The sequence below is a fragment of the Microtus pennsylvanicus genome, chromosome 6 (genome assembly GCF_037038515.1).
Source record: "Microtus pennsylvanicus isolate mMicPen1 chromosome 6, mMicPen1.hap1, whole genome shotgun sequence".
NCBI classification, from domain to species: Eukaryota; Metazoa; Chordata; class Mammalia; order Rodentia; family Cricetidae; genus Microtus; species Microtus pennsylvanicus.
This window is the reverse complement of record NC_134584.1, coordinates 94989745-95008811: the sequence shown is the minus strand read 5'-3', so window position 1 is coordinate 95008811 and position 19067 is coordinate 94989745. Positions and strand designations below refer to the sequence as shown.

The window sequence follows — 19067 nt, the reverse complement described above, 5'->3', positions numbered from 1 at the left end:
CACTGAAGAGGAGCCAGAGGATACCTAGAAAACACGGCCTTCTAAATCAACACGATCAAAGCCTATGGATTCACAGAGACTGAGGCAGCATGCACTGTGCCTGCAATGGGTCTGCACCAGTGGGGTCCTAGAGCGGGAAAAAGTAGACACATGCCCCCATCCCTAAGCCAGATGCAATCTCCATTTGATAATCATTTGCAAATGAAAACTCAGGTTCCTCCAAGGGTGTTTCACTGGGGATATTCTTAAGCGTAAGCTGCGTACCCAGAAGTAGATGGCCAACAAAAACCAAACTCGACAGCATCATCGAGGGCCCCTTATCTCATGATGGCATGTCAGGGCTTTGCTTTTTATCTTGTTTGTATATTTTTCCTCTCTTTTTACCCTATTGGTCCTTTGGGTATATATTACAGTTTCCAAGTTAATGTTTTTATGCGATTCCTGAGTGTGCAAATGATTGGGCTTCTGCCTCTATACCCGTTTCTTGGGCCTTCTCTTGGGCTCTTTTCCTTTTGTTTGACTGTTTTGTCCTATTCCAATGTGTTAGTTTTTGTTCTATATTATCACATTTTATTTCATTTTGTTATTATCCTGTAGAGACCTTACGGGGGTTGGTGTGGATGGAGGGAAGGTGGGGAGGAACTGAAAGAGTAGAGGAAGGGGAAACCATAATCAGGATATATGTAACAAAAATCTATTTTCAATAAAAATGGGGGTACATATTGAGCTCACAACTTCCCCCAAACAAGGCAACATGGGCTCCAAGGGTCTGAATGTGACTTGTAACCTCTGCCCAGAAAAGTCCACATCTGCACTAAATTGTGCATCCAGTTTAATCCAGCAGAGATTCTGATTCCTTTGAAGAAACCCAGGCCTAGGAATAACAAACAAAACAAAATTAGACACCAGGCATGTTGTCCCATGGCGTCTACTTTGCATTTAAACAAAAACGTGTGCTTGGCCAGGGGTGTAACTCAGCAGGGGAGAGTGTGCTCAGTGCACTCTGGGACTTGAGTTTGATTCCAAGTACCAGAGAACAGAGCATAAAATAGAAGGAAAGGACTAAAACAGGGAGGAGAGGAGAAGAGGAGAGGGAGGGGAGGAGAGGAGAAGAGAGGAGAAGAGAAAAGGGAAGAGGAGGGGAGGAGAGGAGAAGAGGAGAGAGAAGGGAGGAGAGGAGAAGAGAGGAGAAGGGAAGGGAGGGGAGGAGAGCAGAGCAAATGGGAGGGGAGAGGAGGAGAGGAGAGGAGAAGGGAAGGGAGGAGAGGAGTGGGGAGGGGAAGAGAAGAGAGGAGAGGGGAGGGAGGAGAGAAGAAAAGGAGAGGGGAGGAGAGGGGAAGAGGAGAGGGGAGGGGGAGGAGAGGAGAGGAGGGAAGGAGAGGAGAGGAGGGGAGGAGATGAGAAACAGTCTTTGAACAAACATTACACACTCAACCCCCTCTGTTCCTGTCTCTTCCATGGATTCTCAGAGCATCCTGACAAAAGGTGGGCTCCTGCATCCAGAATCTCTTCTTTACTAGTTGTTGGCTCATCAAAGACGGCATCACCTGCCCTGTATCACTCACGGCTTCCACACACACGGAACAGCACTTAATACCCCACAACCAGACAGAAAGCACAGCACAGGCAATGTCCTTTATTATACTGTACACTTATTTTTTTCCATGAAGAGAACAACATTCAAAATAAACCCAAAGCAGGAGCAGAATTGTGCCTGATATTGAACAGTCCGTGACGTGGAGAAGATGCGATGGAAACAATCCTATTTACACAGAAGTAGACACAGTGGGACAAGGACAGGAACCCCACGACTTCACATTCACCAGCCAGGGCCAAGTGCGCTGCCTCTGGCCAGAGCTGTGGGTACCCAGACTTGCAAACACAGAGAAGAGCGATACCCTTTGCCTTCTCAATACCACCCAAGTGTCAGATTGACAGGCCTGGACTCGACTTCTTTTCAGATACCAAGTCTTTCTGGCATTATCAGAAAAAAAATATCCTAGAAAGAGGAGCTACCAGACATAAAGAAATATCAAAGCTCTGTAGGCCAGAATTCTCTGTTTCTAAGCCCAATAGATGGTCAGTTATGGGGTCACTTTGGGAAGCTTCTGCCGTAAGTGACACGCTTTCTCCATTGTAACTTCAGCACAAGCGTGTTTTTGTGCTTCATTGTTGTTTACGCTTTTAATAGAATGTGTCCTTCAATTGGTCACCTGATCAAGTTCCTAATCTTCAGACAACCCCCCCCCCCTGCGACCCAAAGACATCAAGCTTCTCTCTCAAGCCACAGCAAACTCGCTGCAGACCCATGGTTATCAACTCTACATGCTGTGCTGCTTCTGCCACACCAAACACCCACTCTGATCACTTCCCCTCTGTTGTTCTCAAAATAAATAAACGAACGTATGTAGTGAGCTTCATGGGGCAGAAATGACTTCTTTGGTAAGAACATGTCAGTCTTACATTGCCAGATCTAGAAAGTCTAGACTGGATGATTGTATGGCACGGGACTGCCTCCTGCATGGGCAGGAGCACCCTCTGAAAATTAAGGCAGTGTAGGGTCCTTTGCTGAGCGGGGTATCTGGGGTGAGTTGGTATCCCCTTCCCCTTTTCTCCACCGTCTCACTTGACTCTGGAGTGAAGACTGACAGAAAGAGGTTAAATAACATCAATGTTCTTAAACAAACATCTCACGGCTCGTAGAAAGTAATTCCCTAAAAATACGATGAAATATAAAAAGTGTCAAGGGTCATATACAGTACTCAGGAGCACAGTGGTCCTGGGTGAACCCCACTATTTAAAAAAAAGTCACAAAAAAGAAACCAAGCATTACTTATGATAAAGCATCAACCCCCATCTGTTAAGTGGAAAGGTGGGTGCAGTGACCTCCTAGCACCTCCATGAGAACCTCCAGGGGCTTTCAGGGTGCTCCACTCTACTTCCCCCATCAGAGCACCTGGGCTTGGAACCAAGAACCCTTTGTCCCAGTCTCACGAGCCAGCTTTGCCACAGAACAGCACCTGTGCTTTAGTTTGGGGTTCATTCAGCTAGCACCACATCTCAACTTCACCCCAGGGACAATGTCTGCAGGAGGAGGGACCATGCCGACGGCAATGAGAGGATGGCGGGCCAAGGCTGACTTCAGGCACCCCAGCTTTCTGAGTGTGCGCACTTGTGACAGCTAAGGTGGACTCGCTTCTTGGGGCCCCTGTTTAAAGACTGACAAATGGCATCAAAGAAAAGGACAATAGCTCTCAGGGAGCCAGGAGGGCAAGATGAGTACCGTTCTTCTGCCCCTTTCCCTCCTTAGTAGGGACTCTGTGTACTCTGTGTTTGGGGACAGCCCAGGGTGGGGTGAACAGGGAGTTTCCTGGTGCACTGGGCTGTGAAGACAGGATGGGAATAGAGGGTCCACCCTGGTCCCTCGGGAGTTGATACCTTGAGCAAGACAGACTCTGTTTTCTCATTCCCATGGGCCAGCGGGGAGGCAGTGTGGGCGAAAGTGTTTTGTTTAAATGATGATAAAATGTCTTTAAAGGTAACACGTGGAAAGGAATTGCTACTCCTCAGAGACGTTGAGATTATCTGCTCACCGGGCTCTGACTTGCACCTATAACTCAGGCGCATGGGAGACCCTCCCCCTCTCCAGCGCTCCAAGACATTTGCCACTGGGGCTGAGTCTTGAGCTGAGCCTGCCTTCTAACATGGGAGAATCCAAAGTCCTTGGATTTCCTCTAAGGAATGACTCAAGGACCCTGACTCAGCACAGAATATTGTGTCTTCAGAGTAAAACATCTTCCCATCCCCCGTTGGCCTCACCTGACCTCTTGCATACTCCATTGGGACATGCTAGTTTTTCCGTGTGCCTCCTACATGTACGACCCCAGTGAGCTCAGTGACTTCGTCTTTCCTTTTCAACACACGCACGCACACACACACACACACACACACACACACACACACACACACACACACCTGCAGCACGGAATAACACTATCACAATGGCAAGCTATGGTTCTAAATTTCAAATAGGGGCATAGGAGACTCAAACCATAAACACAAGTCCCGAAGAAATGCCATGGATTTATCAAGCCATCCTTTCCCCACAATGAACCAGAACTAACCACCAGAGGGCACTAAGTGAACCTAGAAATTTCCTGACCCCCACCAACCTGTCCTTTCCGGGCAGACTATCCTCCCAGAACATGAGGAGCTGTGCTGTGATGTGGTAGGTCCCATCGTGCCCCTCAGGTGCCAACTCTAGTCAATGAAGAAACATGTCCTTTTCAAAGCCAATAGATTCCCCCTGCTCAGGACCTCTTCCTGCCTGCTGGGTTTCCAGGAGGAGGCTTAGGAAGTGTCTGTGGACCATAAAGAACCATGGCCACCTATCAGGCTGTCCTCAGGCACCCACCTAACCCCACAGGACAGAGATATCTGCTATGCCTCAATCCCCAGGAAAGTCTCTGGAATCATCCATGTGTCACACAGAGCATGACCAGTGTGTGGCCTTGTCAAGGGTGATTCATCTAGCTGCCCCTACCACCTTTCTGGAGTATCTCACTTGGTGACTTCCTCATTGGTGGTCCGGCTACATCCTTCCCGTCACGTCACAGTTTGGGACGATCCAAACAGCAGAAACTAGAGTAATATTCTGGAATATACCTAAACCAACCTCAGATTAGCTAGGTAACGGTTTCTGCTGAAAAGCCCTGCATGACCAGTCACATTTTAGGTGCCAAATAAACCCAGCTCCCACACAGAGGCTCAGAAACCAGAGTGGTGCTAGGTGGAAAGAGGGGGGTAACCTTGGCTCCCACACAAACCCCATCAGGTTTTGGTTGGGCTTTTGGTATCTAGCCAAAAGCCAATCTTCTCTTGCTCTCGATGAACCGAAGGTTTCTTCTATGATCTGAAGTACAAATTCAGGAAGGGGTTCTGCCAGAGCCGTGGACTTCAGCTCAGGCTACACTGCGATTGCCCTCCAGCCAGAGTTCCAGAAGCCACGCCCCATTCCTCCTCTCATCCTCCTCCTCGAGGCTAACTAGAGTTCTCCACACTCGCTGCCTCCAGGCCCGATGAACAGAAGGTGAACAAAACCAGAGTCACAGAATCATTGGTAACTGGGGAAACAAGAGGGATGGGAAGGGTTCTTCCCGGAGAGGAATCCCACGGCGGCATCCACACGAGGGTGAAGAAGATGCCCTGGACCCGGATGTTGACCCATGGGTTCCTCCTCGTAGGGGTCAGGCTCAGATAGCCAGCCAGTGCCGCAGCTGCAATGATAGACATCAGGACCAATATGGTTGAAGACAGCTAGCGGGGACTTGGGGGACAGGGGCCAGCTGGTTGGAGCAACAAGAAGCAAAGAGAAGACAAAACAAACAGCCTCCTTCCCAGCACAAACCCAGAACATCGTCCTTAGCTGGTCCTGAGACTGGATGCAAATGACCCCCCCCCAAAAGAGGGGGCTCAGCAGGCACCACCCACATCCATGGGGCCAGAAGCTTTAATTAATGCCCTGAAGCTGTGCCTTCAAGATTAGAAAATGCTCAGCTTAGTTTGGTGACGCTAATGTGACGACTCAGAGGTAGTCTAGAACGGGAACATCCCAGCACAGGTATCCCAGGACTAGGAAGCAGCAGCCTCAGCTGGCTGACTGGGCACCCACCACCTTAGCCCCTAGGCGGGAGCTATCCAAACACTCAGCTCTTCCCAGCTGTGATCCTGCTTGGGCACTCCACGGAGAACAACCAGAACCCACCCTGCCCTGCCCGGCCACCCCTCAGGTCAGTTCTCACCTACCTGGAACTGCCTCACGTCTCTCTGGGCCACCAGGTGGTGCTCATTCTCCGGCGTGATGCCGTAGGCCACTCTCTGTGAAGAAGGGGAACAGGGGTGAGTCTTAGTGGACCGAACCTCAATCTCAGATGTGATCAAAGAACTCAGATGTGAGGTCTTTGCCTTACAAAGTAAGAACTCTTGGAAAGACTACCACCACTAGTTTGTGCGGCAAAATAAAAGTTATGATGTAACTTCAGAATAAAAGGTATTTCTGTTACATGTATGCGTGCGTGCGTGCGTGCGTGCGTGCGTGCGTGCGTGTGTGTGTGTATGTGTGTGATGCATATGTGTAAAGGAAAAGGAATCATTTCAGAAAGCCCTGGTTTAGGCTCACCATATTATTATAATTAGAAAAATGGCAGTGGGTTCAGACAAGGAGAGATGGGATATCTGGGGACATAACACACGTTAAAAGGGGACAGGCATAGCTGAGCTTTGCCTTCTCCTGGGAGCGGCTGAAACAGCCATAGCCCTGACCAGCAGCACCTCCCATGGGCCAGATTCTTTATTTAGCATCCAAGTGTCTTTCTCTTCCAAGGTACACAGTATTATTCTCGGGTTACAGATGTGGAAACTGAGGCTCAGGATAGATCACCACTCGGTAAATGAGGTGAGTATGCCGACCCTAAGTATTCTCTTATCTCCCTCACCCCAACAAGCACGCCACTCCCCCCCCTCATCCCACAGTAGCCATCCCAGAGCTCACCTCCCAAAGGGAGCCTCGAATGCTGAAGAACTTGTAGATGACATAGGCGGGTACCAGGATCATGGATGAGAGGGCAATGCCCCACCCGACCCAGTTGGCCCAGGGAGGATAGACGTAGTCGTCATAGGTGAGTGGCTTGAAGTTGATGATACTGACCACCACGACAAACTGGAGGGAAGGATGGGGGCGGGGGGGGAATATGGATGCGGGAGAAACAGAGGAAAGAGAGAAAAGAGTAGAAGGGATAGAAACAAAATGAGATGAACATAGGAGGAATGGGAAAGAAGCAACCAAGAGGCGAGCGATAGCAAAGATTCAAGATGGCAAAGACAATAGAAAAAGAAAACAAAGAAGAAACAAAAGTGACTTTGGAGCCAGCGCAACAGCATGTGGGGGGGTGTTCCTGGCTGATGACTCACTAAGGCAGATTATCCCCCACCCCTACTAAGGAGTCCTGCCCACGTGACCCAGCTTCTAGATTCCAGAACCTCCTCCCCTAGGGAATAAATTTGCCCACCCCACCCCCAACCTGGACTCAGCAACCCTTCTACAGGTACCCCAGCCACACCCTACCCACCAGGAGGAAGGCAGGGCTGACGAACTTCCAACACAGTCTCCAGTACAGGCCTGGCTTAAAGCCCATCATCTGTTGGATGTCATTGCTGAACCTGTCCACACCTGTGGGCACAGAGGGCAAGCCTGTCACCGAGAGCCACAGATGTAGAACCGGGGCCTCCCCTGAAGCCATTACACGGCGTTCTGGCAGAGGGTAGGGCAGGTGACAAGAGACTGACACCTTGGAATGCAGGAGACCTGATGGGCACCTTGCTAATGGCAAACACGAGACAGGACAAATTCTGGGACAGAATTCCCTTTCAGGTATCACTCTGATCATCTTACAAGAGGGAAGCCAGAGCTCAGAGAAGGAGGACTTGACCTAGGCTGAGGAGCCAGGTACCTTGACCCCAGGCTGGCTCTGTCCCCTTCCTGTGAAAACAGTCAGTCTTTCCACACATGACATCCCTCAACCATAATCTAAAAGAGACCATTGGACGCTCACACTGCAACCTCTTCCAGAAAGAATAAGAACAGGGTTAACCTACTACTGTCACATAAGGGGAAGTGAACAATTGTGACACATTTGACAATTGATATCACAGTCCAGCTCCCGAAGAGTTCAGGGAACAAAATACAGAGAATCTATTTAAGTTTGAATTTCAGACCCGTAATGAAAAAAATCAGTATCCGGAGATTCTATGCAGGATTTGGGTCATGCTTATCTAAAAACGTGCATTCATCATTTATCTGAAGTTCAAGGTTAACTAACTGGGCATCCTGTTTTGTTTGCTCAGCCTGATAACTGCCCTGTCAGGCTTGGTGACAGTGGTCTGCAGCTCACGACTGGTTCTCTTTCAGATGCTGGCCCCGGCTCTCTCCCAGGCCTTGCAGCCTCAGCGAGCTAAGGACTGAAGAGACTTAATACCTATTACATGAGCTGCTCCCTTCTGGAGATCTGGGTGTCTGTCCTGGACATGAAAAGCCCTTTTCCTTCTCCAGGTAGACAGACTCCAGAAGCTCTGAGGACAAAGGCTTGGGTCATCCTCACTTACCATAAAACCAGGAAACTCCGATAGCTTCCATAAGCACAGCAAACAGAATGGAGGTGCCTGCCGCGAAGGTATCCAGCAGAGTCAGGACATAAATCCCTCCCTGGGGCACAGAGAAAAAGGGCTTGAGCCATTCCTGTTATAAACAATCACCGACTGTCCTTCCTAGCTCATAAATCCTACCTGTCCCCATTCCCACATGCTCAGAGCCCGTTTTACAAACACAGGTGTCAGGGCTGTGACTAAATGGGTTTGCATTCTAACTAAGGGCTCTAGGAGCTGCTGGCTTAAAGACTCATGACTGATAAACAGCACAGTAAGCTTCCAGGGGACCTTTGCAGGCCCCAGGTCAATCTGTAGTAAATAAAAGTGCCTGGAAGCCATCAGCCCCAGATGTAGCGGGAGGCAACCGTGTTAGAACATAAGGTTCAGGATAGTAGAACCCCTGTGCTCAGCCCCCACCCAGCCCAGCCCAGTAACAAAGCTGAGGACATAGGAAGACCCAGATGGTCCCACGCCCAGACTCACCTTGGTTATGCAAAACATGGCCAGAAGGAAGGTACCTATGGTGACACCAAAGGTGAAGAGTTTCCGGTGTCGCTTCAGGACCTGGAAGTCGTCCGCCAGCCCTGTGATGACTGCTTCCATGCCTCCCATCTGTGGAGAAGCAGGAGGGAGGGGCAGGAGTGAAAGGCTTCCTGTAGGTCGGGATCAGCCTCGGATACATCAGGCTCTCTGGAAACTGGCAGGCCTTGCCTTCCTCCCCCCAAGCATCCTTTCCCTCTTTTCTGCCCCAATCTCAACCACGCTCAAGTTATATGGGATGAGTTAACTCTTGCCTGCTTCCACAATGGGTCCCTAGCCCCTGACTCACTCAGCCTGAGTGGATACTGATGAGACATAGAGAACCAAGGGATGGATATATTGCCCAGATGATACATTTATGTGCAAATAAAACCTTTCCAGTATGGGAGTTTCATAGCATAGTATATGGCAAGGGTTCCTTACCGCCTTTTTTTTTATTATTGTTTTTATTGAGCTACATAGTTTTCTCCCCTCCCCTCTCCTTCTACACTCTCCCATCCTTACTGCTTTTCTAAACACCAAGCAACGTGGTCACTTTAAGTATGGACTCTGAGTCTATGCCTCATGAGCCACGGCTGTGACAGACGATAATCACACATGTCCCTTGTTCCTCTCCACTGCTCTTAGCAGACATTGTTAATCAACCTCAATCTGGGGTCTGGAATCGGCCTCAGAACTCTCCACCACACTGCTCTGGCAGACCCATCAAGTAAACCCAAAGACAGCGAGATCTGCTGGCCTGGCCAGCCCCTCCCCTAGGCATGGGAGAATGAGGGGTGGAAGCAGACACAAAAAGATGGCAGGAACTTAATTTTGCACATAACTAAATAATAATAAAAAAACCAGGAATCTAGTAATAATAGGGTCCGAAATGTTTGGGTTGGATGTCAGTAATAAAATATAATGAATGGGAGAGCTCTAGGTCACAGAACATTCTATTCATGTCCTTTCTGACTTCTGGCTCCCCGTCCACAGAAGCAGAGTGTTAGGCTGGCTTGTCTGAGGCCCAGTACAACCGGAGTTCCTGTAGGTTTCTGGCTTTGACCTAGGCTATCATTTTGAAGGAAGGCTCACTTCATTGTCCGGATTAAAATAGGACCCTTGGAAACAGACCCCAGACCGCAGTAGCCCCACAAGCTGAGGACTGGTATGGATTACAGTGGTGGAGAAGGGTGTTCTGAGAGGTGAACTCACTGAGCTGTCCAGACCCAGAGCCAGAAGCATCAAGAAGAACAGGACAGCCCAGAACGTGGATCCTGACAGAGTGGAGATGGCTTCTGGATACAGGACAAACACAAGGCCAGCTCCTGTAAGAAATATTAGGGCCTGATCAGTGATGGATGTTCAGTTGGGGCTGCACAGGGCAGGGGAGCCCCAGGCATCCTCAGGACCCTTGGTCAGGCATGTGTGGGCAGCAGACTCAGGAACTGATTACAGGAGATGGAGCCACAGCATTATTGTGCTATTGTTGAGATCTGTAATGTCCCCCAAGAGGCCCTGTGTCGAAGCCTTGATTCCCAGTTGGTGCAGTTTCCAAGTCGTGGGAACTTCAAGACAATGTAGTCTTCCATTTATTGAGAAGACCCCTTTGTAGGAGATGTGGAGACCCAAGCTCCTCTTCTCTCTATCCCTTTTGCGCCTTGGCCATTAGGTGAAAAGGTTGTTCCACTATGTGGGCCCAACACAGGCCCCAAAGTAAGAATACCAAGTCGTCACAAAACTGCAAGTCAACAAACCCCATCCTCTGCATAAGTCAGTTCTCTTGTGTGTTTTGTCCATAGTGATACAAAGCAGATGAACACAGCCCGTGCATGGAACAACCAGGCAGAGAGAGCAGAAGCTTGCCTGAATAGCTACGAGCCACGTGTGATAAATCCACTTTCTACTCTGTGGGATTCTCCTCTGATTTACAGAAACTCATGATCCTCAGAGTCCATCCAAGGCTGCCCTTCCCTTGTCTCAACCTCCCTGCAGCCTGAAGAACACAGAAGGCCATAGAGAAGGCCAGAGATTCTGACAAGGGCCAAATGCTGTGCCACTGCTCAGTAGCCCATACTGAACTTAAATCTCAAATCACTCATCTTCAAAGAGAATCTCCTGACCCTTGCCTTGCAGCTTTGTGAGAGCTCAGTGGAGGTACGCTGGGATGTCTGGAACATAGTTGGCCCCACTGAAATGCATGCTCAGGCTTGCTCCCCTATATACTACTGTGAAAAGGCTAAGAACCTTGAAGCTACAGTTAGATGTTAGTGAGACTAACCCATTTTCCAGGAGGTCTTCCTCTCTAAGAGTTGGGGAATCTCATGGAGAGGGTTGTTATAAATCAAGGCTGTCCTACAAGCGTGGCTCTTTTGACACACAGGCATTTCTACTTCGTCTTCTCTATAATAAGATGAACAGTGTATGACCTGCACTAGAAGTCTACTGGACAACCAATCTCGACGCTCTGGGCTTCCAGAGGGGTAAGCCAACTAAAGATCTTTTGTGCATAAATCGCCCAGTATGAGCACCTTATGCTGCCTCCCGCAGACCCAGCGCTATGAGGACTTAAGGACTGAAACAGATTTGGTACTGGTTATTAGTTAATTAGCTCAGAGACTGGTGCAGAAGGGGCAACCCAAAATCTGCTCCTCTTAGGCTGTTAAGAGGAAAGTTTTGTTATATACTTAGGGGCCACAGTTGTCAGGAATGCTCATGATAGCCTCAAGGGAAAGGCCAACAGATGGACATCCAAAAACCTCCACCGCCAGCCCTCACGGGCCTCCAATCTTAGAGGCACTAGGATTTAACTCGGTCCGTTTTTCTTTAGCTGGAGACAAGGGGTCTGGCCACCTACCTTCAGTGGCAACATCCTCAATCTTGACCTTATGTTCATGGGCCATGTAACCAAGGATGGAGAAGATGGCAAACCCGGAAATAAAACTGGTAACACAGTTGATGGTGCTGGTCAGCAGGGCATCCCTGGCAGAGAGAGAGAGAGGCTGCTATTGGCAATGCAGGTCCCCCTGACTCCACCCCCACTCGGCTCACGAACCGCTGGCCACCTGTGGAATCTTCAGTCACACCCAGTCTCAAAGGCCACCCCTTCTTTCCATTGCCCTGCTGTCACATGGACCCCAGTGCCTCACCACCGCTAGGTTAGTGCCTGCTACAGCAGTGTGGAAGCCAAGAGCCAACCACAGGCACGGGTAGACTCTTGGGGCTTAGAGTTCTTCTCCCCTTAAGTAAACTCCCCGCGGCTTACTCTGTCTCCTAGCTCCTTGTGTTGTCATTTCAGAGCGTTGCTAAGATGATCCACCCTTCCTTCTTGGCTTATTTATCATGACTTCCAGTATATACTCTTGGAACAATAAAACAAGCAACTCGCTGATCCTCTGACACACAGCCTCTCTGTCTTTGTCCATGCCACGCCTTAGGACACAGGCCATCTGTACCACACCTGCCTACCGTAACCTCAACTGTCCTCCCCGGCTTGCCTCAAGTTCACCTCCAGACTCTTAATGGCAGCACCCTACTAAGGGGATGGCCATCCCACTTCCTGACCTCTCTAAAATCTCTCCTGGTGGCACACCCATCCTGTTCTTTCTTGACTCAAAGAAAGTGATTCTACCTTGATTGTTAAAGAGGGTGAGAGAGGTGAGCCCAAATCTGTCCCACCTCTGAGGTCCTGCAGGAGGTGGCATTCAGTGCTCACTGATCCAAACTGGAGGTGGTCTCTTCTGTGCCCTATCTGCCCTGACATCTAACTTCTGACCCAGCCAGCCTTCACCAGCCTGTTCATTCTGCCCCTGCCTCACAGAGTACCTAATGGACAGAGTCAGGCAGCTCCATCTTCTCTGGAAGCCATGTCATGGTCCTCTGTCCCAGTAATCCTCCCCAAAGGCTCCCATAGCTGCTGGCCTCAACTTTCCCAAGAGATGTCATCTAGTGAAATATGCTCCTCGGACCCCATAGACTGATCACTTTGAGGTTCCCAGAATGGCCAGGATGGTCCACAGAGGACAGGTGGTTTCCTGTCTAGATAAAGCCCCCTCTCCATTCCTCTAAGGACCAACCCCGGGATTCAAAGCATTGGCGAGCTCTAAAAGGGGGCTTACCTGTAACAGTTGTTGTCAAATTTATTGTAACTGGCAAATGCAATCAAGACTCCAAATCCAGCCCCCAAGGAAAAAAATATCTGAGTCGCGGCATCGATCCATACCTGAAACCAGTGAACACAAAGTCATTGTCATCTCTGCTTCCGAAGAAGGGCACTGACTCCCTGAGAGTGCCAGAGACTAGCAAATGTGGTCTGAAGCAGACATGGGCTGCACAATAACAGGCGGGAATCTCCCTAGCATCTCCTGGCCTTGGGTAACAGAGCAATCACGTCCTGGGGGAGCCCAGTGAAGCCATTTAACACTCACATTTTCAAAAAAGTTGATAAACTACAAATTCTAGGCTGTCAGGGCAAGACCAAAGGGTCCTGGTCATCTCAGGAGTTATGAAGATGACATCTTGAGAAGATAAGGATTTCTCCTACACTTCAAGCTGTAGACACTAGTAACCACACCAATGGGGGCCTTTGAAGACAACGGAGTTTCCTTTCCAGTCTCCTCTCCCTGGTGACAAAAGTATATATAGCTGGTGGACTAAAGATTTGAGTCCTTCTCCAATCTCTGTGTCATGGTTTAGCTCTAGTCAGTCTCGCTTCTCCAGCATCCATGCTAGCCATACATATACACACACACATATACACATACATATATACACATATGTATATTATTTAATATGTATGTATTATATATACATATGTATATTATATTAAATGTGTGTATTTATATTATATACACATTTAATATATGTAATATATGTATATTATATATACATATAATATATAATATATGTATGTTATATATATAATATTATATTATATGTATGTACATGCATGTGTGTATATGTATGTATATACATATAATATCCATACATACATGTCTTTGTATGTATGTGATATCCAGTGGACCTAAACTAAGGTATTTGAGAGTGATGCTGCCTTGCCACATCTCTCCTTGTATTCTTCTGGATTTCCCCAACCTCCCATTACACTGGGGGAAGGCAGTGCCACTCACTGAAATGACACTAAGGACTCAGTATCTACATATCTGAGTGACTGAGAGCAGCATGACCGGTGCAGAACCCATGGAAGCCGGTTCTGCTTCACAAGGTTCCTCTTTCTCAGAGTTACACAAGAAAGAGGTTGCTTCTTGGTCTTTGCTCTATAGCATAGTGGTAGGCTGGACACTCGTCTAAGAAAGAAACATACTGAAATGTACCCCCTCTTAATCCTGTTACTGCACCCACCATCATGTGCCCATAAGAAGCCTCCCTCCACCCAGCCCGATGCTAGGTGACCACTGGGCACTCACCGTGGCCTCTTTGAGGCGGTAGAAGTCGATGTGCAGGTAGGCATTGATACCATTGGAGGCACCAGGCAGTGTGACACCATGGACCAGGAGCACAAATAGCACAAAGTAAGGCAGGGTAGCTGTGATCCACACAACCTGAACAACAGAAAAACAGCTGTGAGACTCTCACTCTGCCTGTGACCTGGGGATGTACTAAGGCCATGACACAGGGTCTTTTCCCAGAGGCCAAACATGCCCTCCCTCAGCTTCCTTCTCCTAGCGTATGAGGCACCATCTTCATCTCAGGGCCAGTCCCTTGGTCAGACCCCGGAGACAGAACAATGAACAGATGCAGGGCTCCCTGAAAAAACTCAAAACTCATTGTCAGTCACTTAGAAAATAGGACTCAGACAGAAAAGACAATCACCAAGGGCAAGAACTAGGTTCTCAAAGCCCCTGATGCCTCTTCCACAACTGTCTTTCCCGACCTCTTTAGTCTACTTCGTACAGAACTGAGCACACTCGCCCTTTCCCTGGCAGTCAGTTATGCTTCCGTCACACTAGAGGGATTGGTTGTTGCTCTCAACTTTACAGGCAAGCTATTTAAAATTTCCAGTCTTTCTCCCTCTTTTCTCTCTCCATTTTCCTGCCCTTCTTTTGCTATCTCTCCTTCCTCTTTAACATTTTCTCTTTTTCGTATATGTGCTTTTATTTCTTTCAGCGTAGAAGATAGAACCCAGAGCCTTTCATACATCAAGCAAGCACAACCCCACAGAGATATCACTTTGATTTTATGTGACACTGGCTCACTTGTAGCCCACAATCCCTCAAACTCATGATCCTCCTGTCTCAGTCTACCAAGTGCTGGAATTAGAGACGTGTGCAAAACACTTAGCTTCTTTTTTCTTTATCCACATTTAGGTGCATTCTTTCAAGTGTGTGGTATATATCACTGGACAGAAAATAGAAAAAAAAAAAACTCCATCTCAGTAGGAGCAGATGACAAACTCTCTTTGCAGAAACACAAAGGAAAGAGATTACCTTTAGAATCAGAACAGATATCCCTACCTAGCTTGGAGGGACAGAGAAAGAGGTGACTAAGAGGCTTGCCATCTTCTCTGATCCTTCATGCTCTTGGCTATACACTGCAGTACTCCAGGGAAGCTATATACAAGAATGTGGAAGAGGTCCCAGTCTTGGGATTTCTGGTTCAAATGACCTAAGGTACAGCCTCAACTCTAGTATTTTTTCTCGGTTGATGTGAAAGTGTAGCCAGGGTTAAATGTCTTCATTCTTGAGGCAGCTGTGGGCTGTCGCATTTTCTAGGCAGAGGAGTTGGGCCCAAAACAGAACAGTGAGCCAGGGCTAGGTAGTCAGAGCCAAGGAAGGCACTGCTGGAGCGTGAGCGAATACATAGCTTAAGGACCAGGTGGGTTCCCCTTACAGCTCAAGCACTCTGCCCCCTAAAGGGTCCATACACGACCCCAGAGAGAACATGGAAGACTGAAGACATGACTGGGGGTAACGTTCTTTGTCAGCCTAGAAAGACATGGGCTCAAAGCAAAGACTGATATATTGGTGACAAACTCACCCATTTTTCACACTTGTGTTAAGAAACTGGAATTGATCTCCCTTATTCCCTTATTCCTGGTCTGTATGGGTCCTTAAAATATTTGGTAGGTGAATGAATGAACTGTCATATAGATGAAAGGATGAAAGATTGAGGTAAAAGATGGAATGAGCCGGGCGGTGGTGGCGCACGCCTTTAATCCTAGCACTCGGGAGGCAGAGGCAGGCGGATCTCTGTGAGTTCGAGGCCAGCCTGGTCTACAGAGCGAGTTCCAGGACAGTCAGATCTACAGTGAAATCCTGTCTCGGAAAAAAACAAAAAAAGGAATGAATGGATATAGAGCTGGGTTGTTTTTTTTTTTTTTGGTTAAATGAAAGGATGGGTAGCTAAGTGGGCAGATGGTTGAGTGGAGAGATGGATGGACTCAAGAGCAGGTGAATCATAAGCCAGAGGGTTAGTGAACAACAGAGTCAGTCAAAGAAAGAATGAAAGGAAGAGAAAAATGAATGGGTGAGAAAACCCATCACTGGTGGGCACATCTGCTCCAGAGGGAACCAGAGAAGGTTCCCCTGTTTGATACCATCCAGGTAGTTGCTCCCCAGTTCTATAAATGTCTTAGAATGTGGGCTTTGGCTTCTGTGTTCCTTGAGAGGCTGTGGATGCAGAAATACAGAGCGCACACTTGATAACAAATAGGGAGAGAAACATGCCCTTGAACACGAAGCCGCCGCATCTGGGTGGCCTCGCATTGGTCTCGGATGACTCAGTCTGTCCAGCTGGGACAAACGGATCTCAACCCTTGGCAGTTGGAACAAAGAAGAGTCGTCATCTACCCTGATTCTAACAGTCTCCTACGACTCTTGTCAACAGCTGCGGCCCAGCTGCACTGTCGTCCTACCCTACAGGCTGGGTGTGACCACACTCCTCCTGTGGAAACAGCACCCAATGTTCTGACTCCAAGAAGTCTCCCATGAGGCACGGAGGTGGTCCTGCGCTGGCCATGAGTGAGGCTCCACATGGATTTGGTTTACCCAAAGAAGGCATCAGGGTACCATGGAGCCCACTGTGAGAGTGTCAAGCATTAAGGAAGAGCTGCTTTTTCCCCTTGACCTTACGTTCAGAGTTAAAGCTTTTGGAGGCGAACGCATTTTCAGCCATCTGGAACCTTTTTCGAAAGCTGGAGGACAGCTCCCTCGCACCCATGTGTGCCCTGTGCCCCTAAAAAGGACGAGCCCTTTGAACTCTGTCATCTCCATCCCAGGCTTCATTTTAAACATGAGATAAAGAACAAAATGAGCAACGCTTTTTTCTTTGTTCTGTCACTTAAAGCGTAGCTTTTGGTTTGGGGTTTTTGTTGTTGTTGCTGCTGCTGCTGTTGCTGCTGCTGTTACTATTTTTGCTTTTTGTTTTGTTTGTTTTTGTTTTGAGGCAGAGTCTCACTAGGTAGCCCTGGCTAACCTGCTGTAATAGATCAGGTTGACCTCGGACTCTGTTCCCTGAATGCTGGGGTTAAAGGCATGTTCCACCTTGTCCACGCTTAAACATAAATTCTTACCCCCTTAAATGCGTCTGTGGATAATTTATAAAGTTCTACAGTAACAAATTCCAAACCAATGGCTGAGCATAAAAATAAAGACAACCGTGGCTCATAAAAGGAAGACCCTCAGAGGGCAGAGCTTCCTCCCCGTGGTGTGGTTATTTATATTCTCAGTGTTGGAGAGTAACACCCACAGAGCTTCTCCAACTGCAGGTCTAAGAATACCCAGAGAGGCACCATAGTAAAGCTCAAGATTCCTGGTCCTTCCTAAAGAGATTCTATTTTGGTGTGGGTGGGGCAAGAGCTCCCAGTTTTGATGAGTTTCTGGGTAACATTAATGCTAATAGCCCATGGACCTCACCTTGAACAAGAACGTTCTTGGCCTGATGTCTAAACACATAGCAAGGCTTACATACTTTCAGTAATGGTACCTCAGCATGTCCCTGGACCCACACTGCTGGGAGGAAACTCCCTACAGTTTGTGGCCAAGCTAGCCTAGCCTACTTGACAATTGCAGGTCAGTGAGAAACCCTCTCTTAAACAAACAAATAGTAACCACAACAACAACAACAAACAGTGCACAGGAATGACAATCTGTAGTCTTCCCTCTGGCCTGCACATGGACACACACACCCAAATACATATGTGCACTCCACACACATATAAACACACATGTGCACACAAAAAAGAATTAAATAATAAAGTAAATATCTACACTGTATCTCTGTGAAATTTCCCAGATTTAGGATTTGTGGTCTTTGAACTGAGTTCCAAGATCATTTTCCTATACAGAAGAAGGTATAGGATATGGCATAACACTAATGTTGCTTAAGAAAACAGCACACTACACATAGTATGGTGTAAGCCTGGATCATATGCAAATGACTCTGTCCTGAGTCACTCAGTTCATGACTTAGTAAAGACATAAAGGTAAGCCAGACCCGCCTGTCTATTGACTTAGTAGTGGGAAGAAGCCTAGAAGTAGGACTTGACTCTAAATGAAAATGCAAACAAAAAAGCTTTTCATCTATTAAATATTCTAAAACTCAACCCCTAAATTTTTCGGGCTTTCTCTCTCTTCCCAATTCCACCACCTCTTGCTAGAATTCAGAACACAGTCTGTATATTCCCACTGTTCAATCAGCCCAAAGGCCAGCAGTGAGGTGGGTAATGACTGGCTGGCCCTGGACAGCTCTGCCATCTCATCTCGTCCCTGGAAGAGAGAGAGGCCTCTGAAGTGTCTCAACCTCAGTGCAGTGTGCAAACAGAGTGGGCAGGAACTCAGGAGAGGAGGAGGTGAGCCCTGCTTCTGACTCCCTCTGACTTCCTTCTATTCTGAGGCACTCCCTGGGCCGACACAGCTGTCACTGAGTGTGTGGTCTGGAGTGTCCCCTTTCCCTGGTTCGGACTAGGCTCCCACCCTCCCAAGAGCCAAGCAGTCGGTATCTTTCCAAACCTTTGCCACTTGCACGTTTGACTCATCCCAGGCCCCTCAGAGGCTGGCTAAGGAAAGCTAGTGTGCTGCTCTGGAAAGACATAGCAATACTCTTGGAGTCCTCGTCAGTCAGTTTACAAAGACAATTAAAGCCACTGTCACTGGAATGTCCCGAGTGAGGCCAAGTCCAGAAATACCCTCCGCGGAGGACCACCTGGGGCTTCTGTGTACTCCAACTTCTGCACTCCGGAGGACGTAGACAAATGGACCCTGGCTTCAGCTGACCCTGCAGAGCCTCTCACACCCCTCTTCAGGTTTCCACATGGAGGGTGCTTTCCTGGGGAAACATTCCTCCTCACCTCAGAAAGTGCATTTGGCCAAAGGAACTGAGCATGCTCA

At 48.3% G+C, this 19067-nt stretch overlaps 1 protein-coding gene across 1 annotated transcript in view; it reads right to left on the bottom strand.

Annotated features, from left to right (window-relative positions):
* Positions 1-1616: 1616 nt before the first annotated feature.
* Positions 1617-19067, bottom strand: part of Slc6a2 (solute carrier family 6 member 2) — a 40146-nt gene continuing 22695 nt past the window's right edge. The window contains exons 5-14 of the mRNA XM_075977909.1: positions 14148-14282; positions 12840-12943; positions 11579-11703; positions 9937-10049; positions 8686-8814; positions 8161-8260; positions 7128-7228; positions 6551-6718; positions 5806-5877; positions 1617-5276 (exon numbers count right to left, since the gene is read on the bottom strand). Coding sequence (XP_075834024.1) covers positions 5253-5276; positions 5806-5877; positions 6551-6718; positions 7128-7228; positions 8161-8260; positions 8686-8814; positions 9937-10049; positions 11579-11703; positions 12840-12943; positions 14148-14282 — 1071 coding nt within the window. The 3' untranslated portion in view covers positions 1617-5252. The remainder of the gene's footprint in view (positions 5277-5805; positions 5878-6550; positions 6719-7127; positions 7229-8160; positions 8261-8685; positions 8815-9936; positions 10050-11578; positions 11704-12839; positions 12944-14147; positions 14283-19067) is intronic.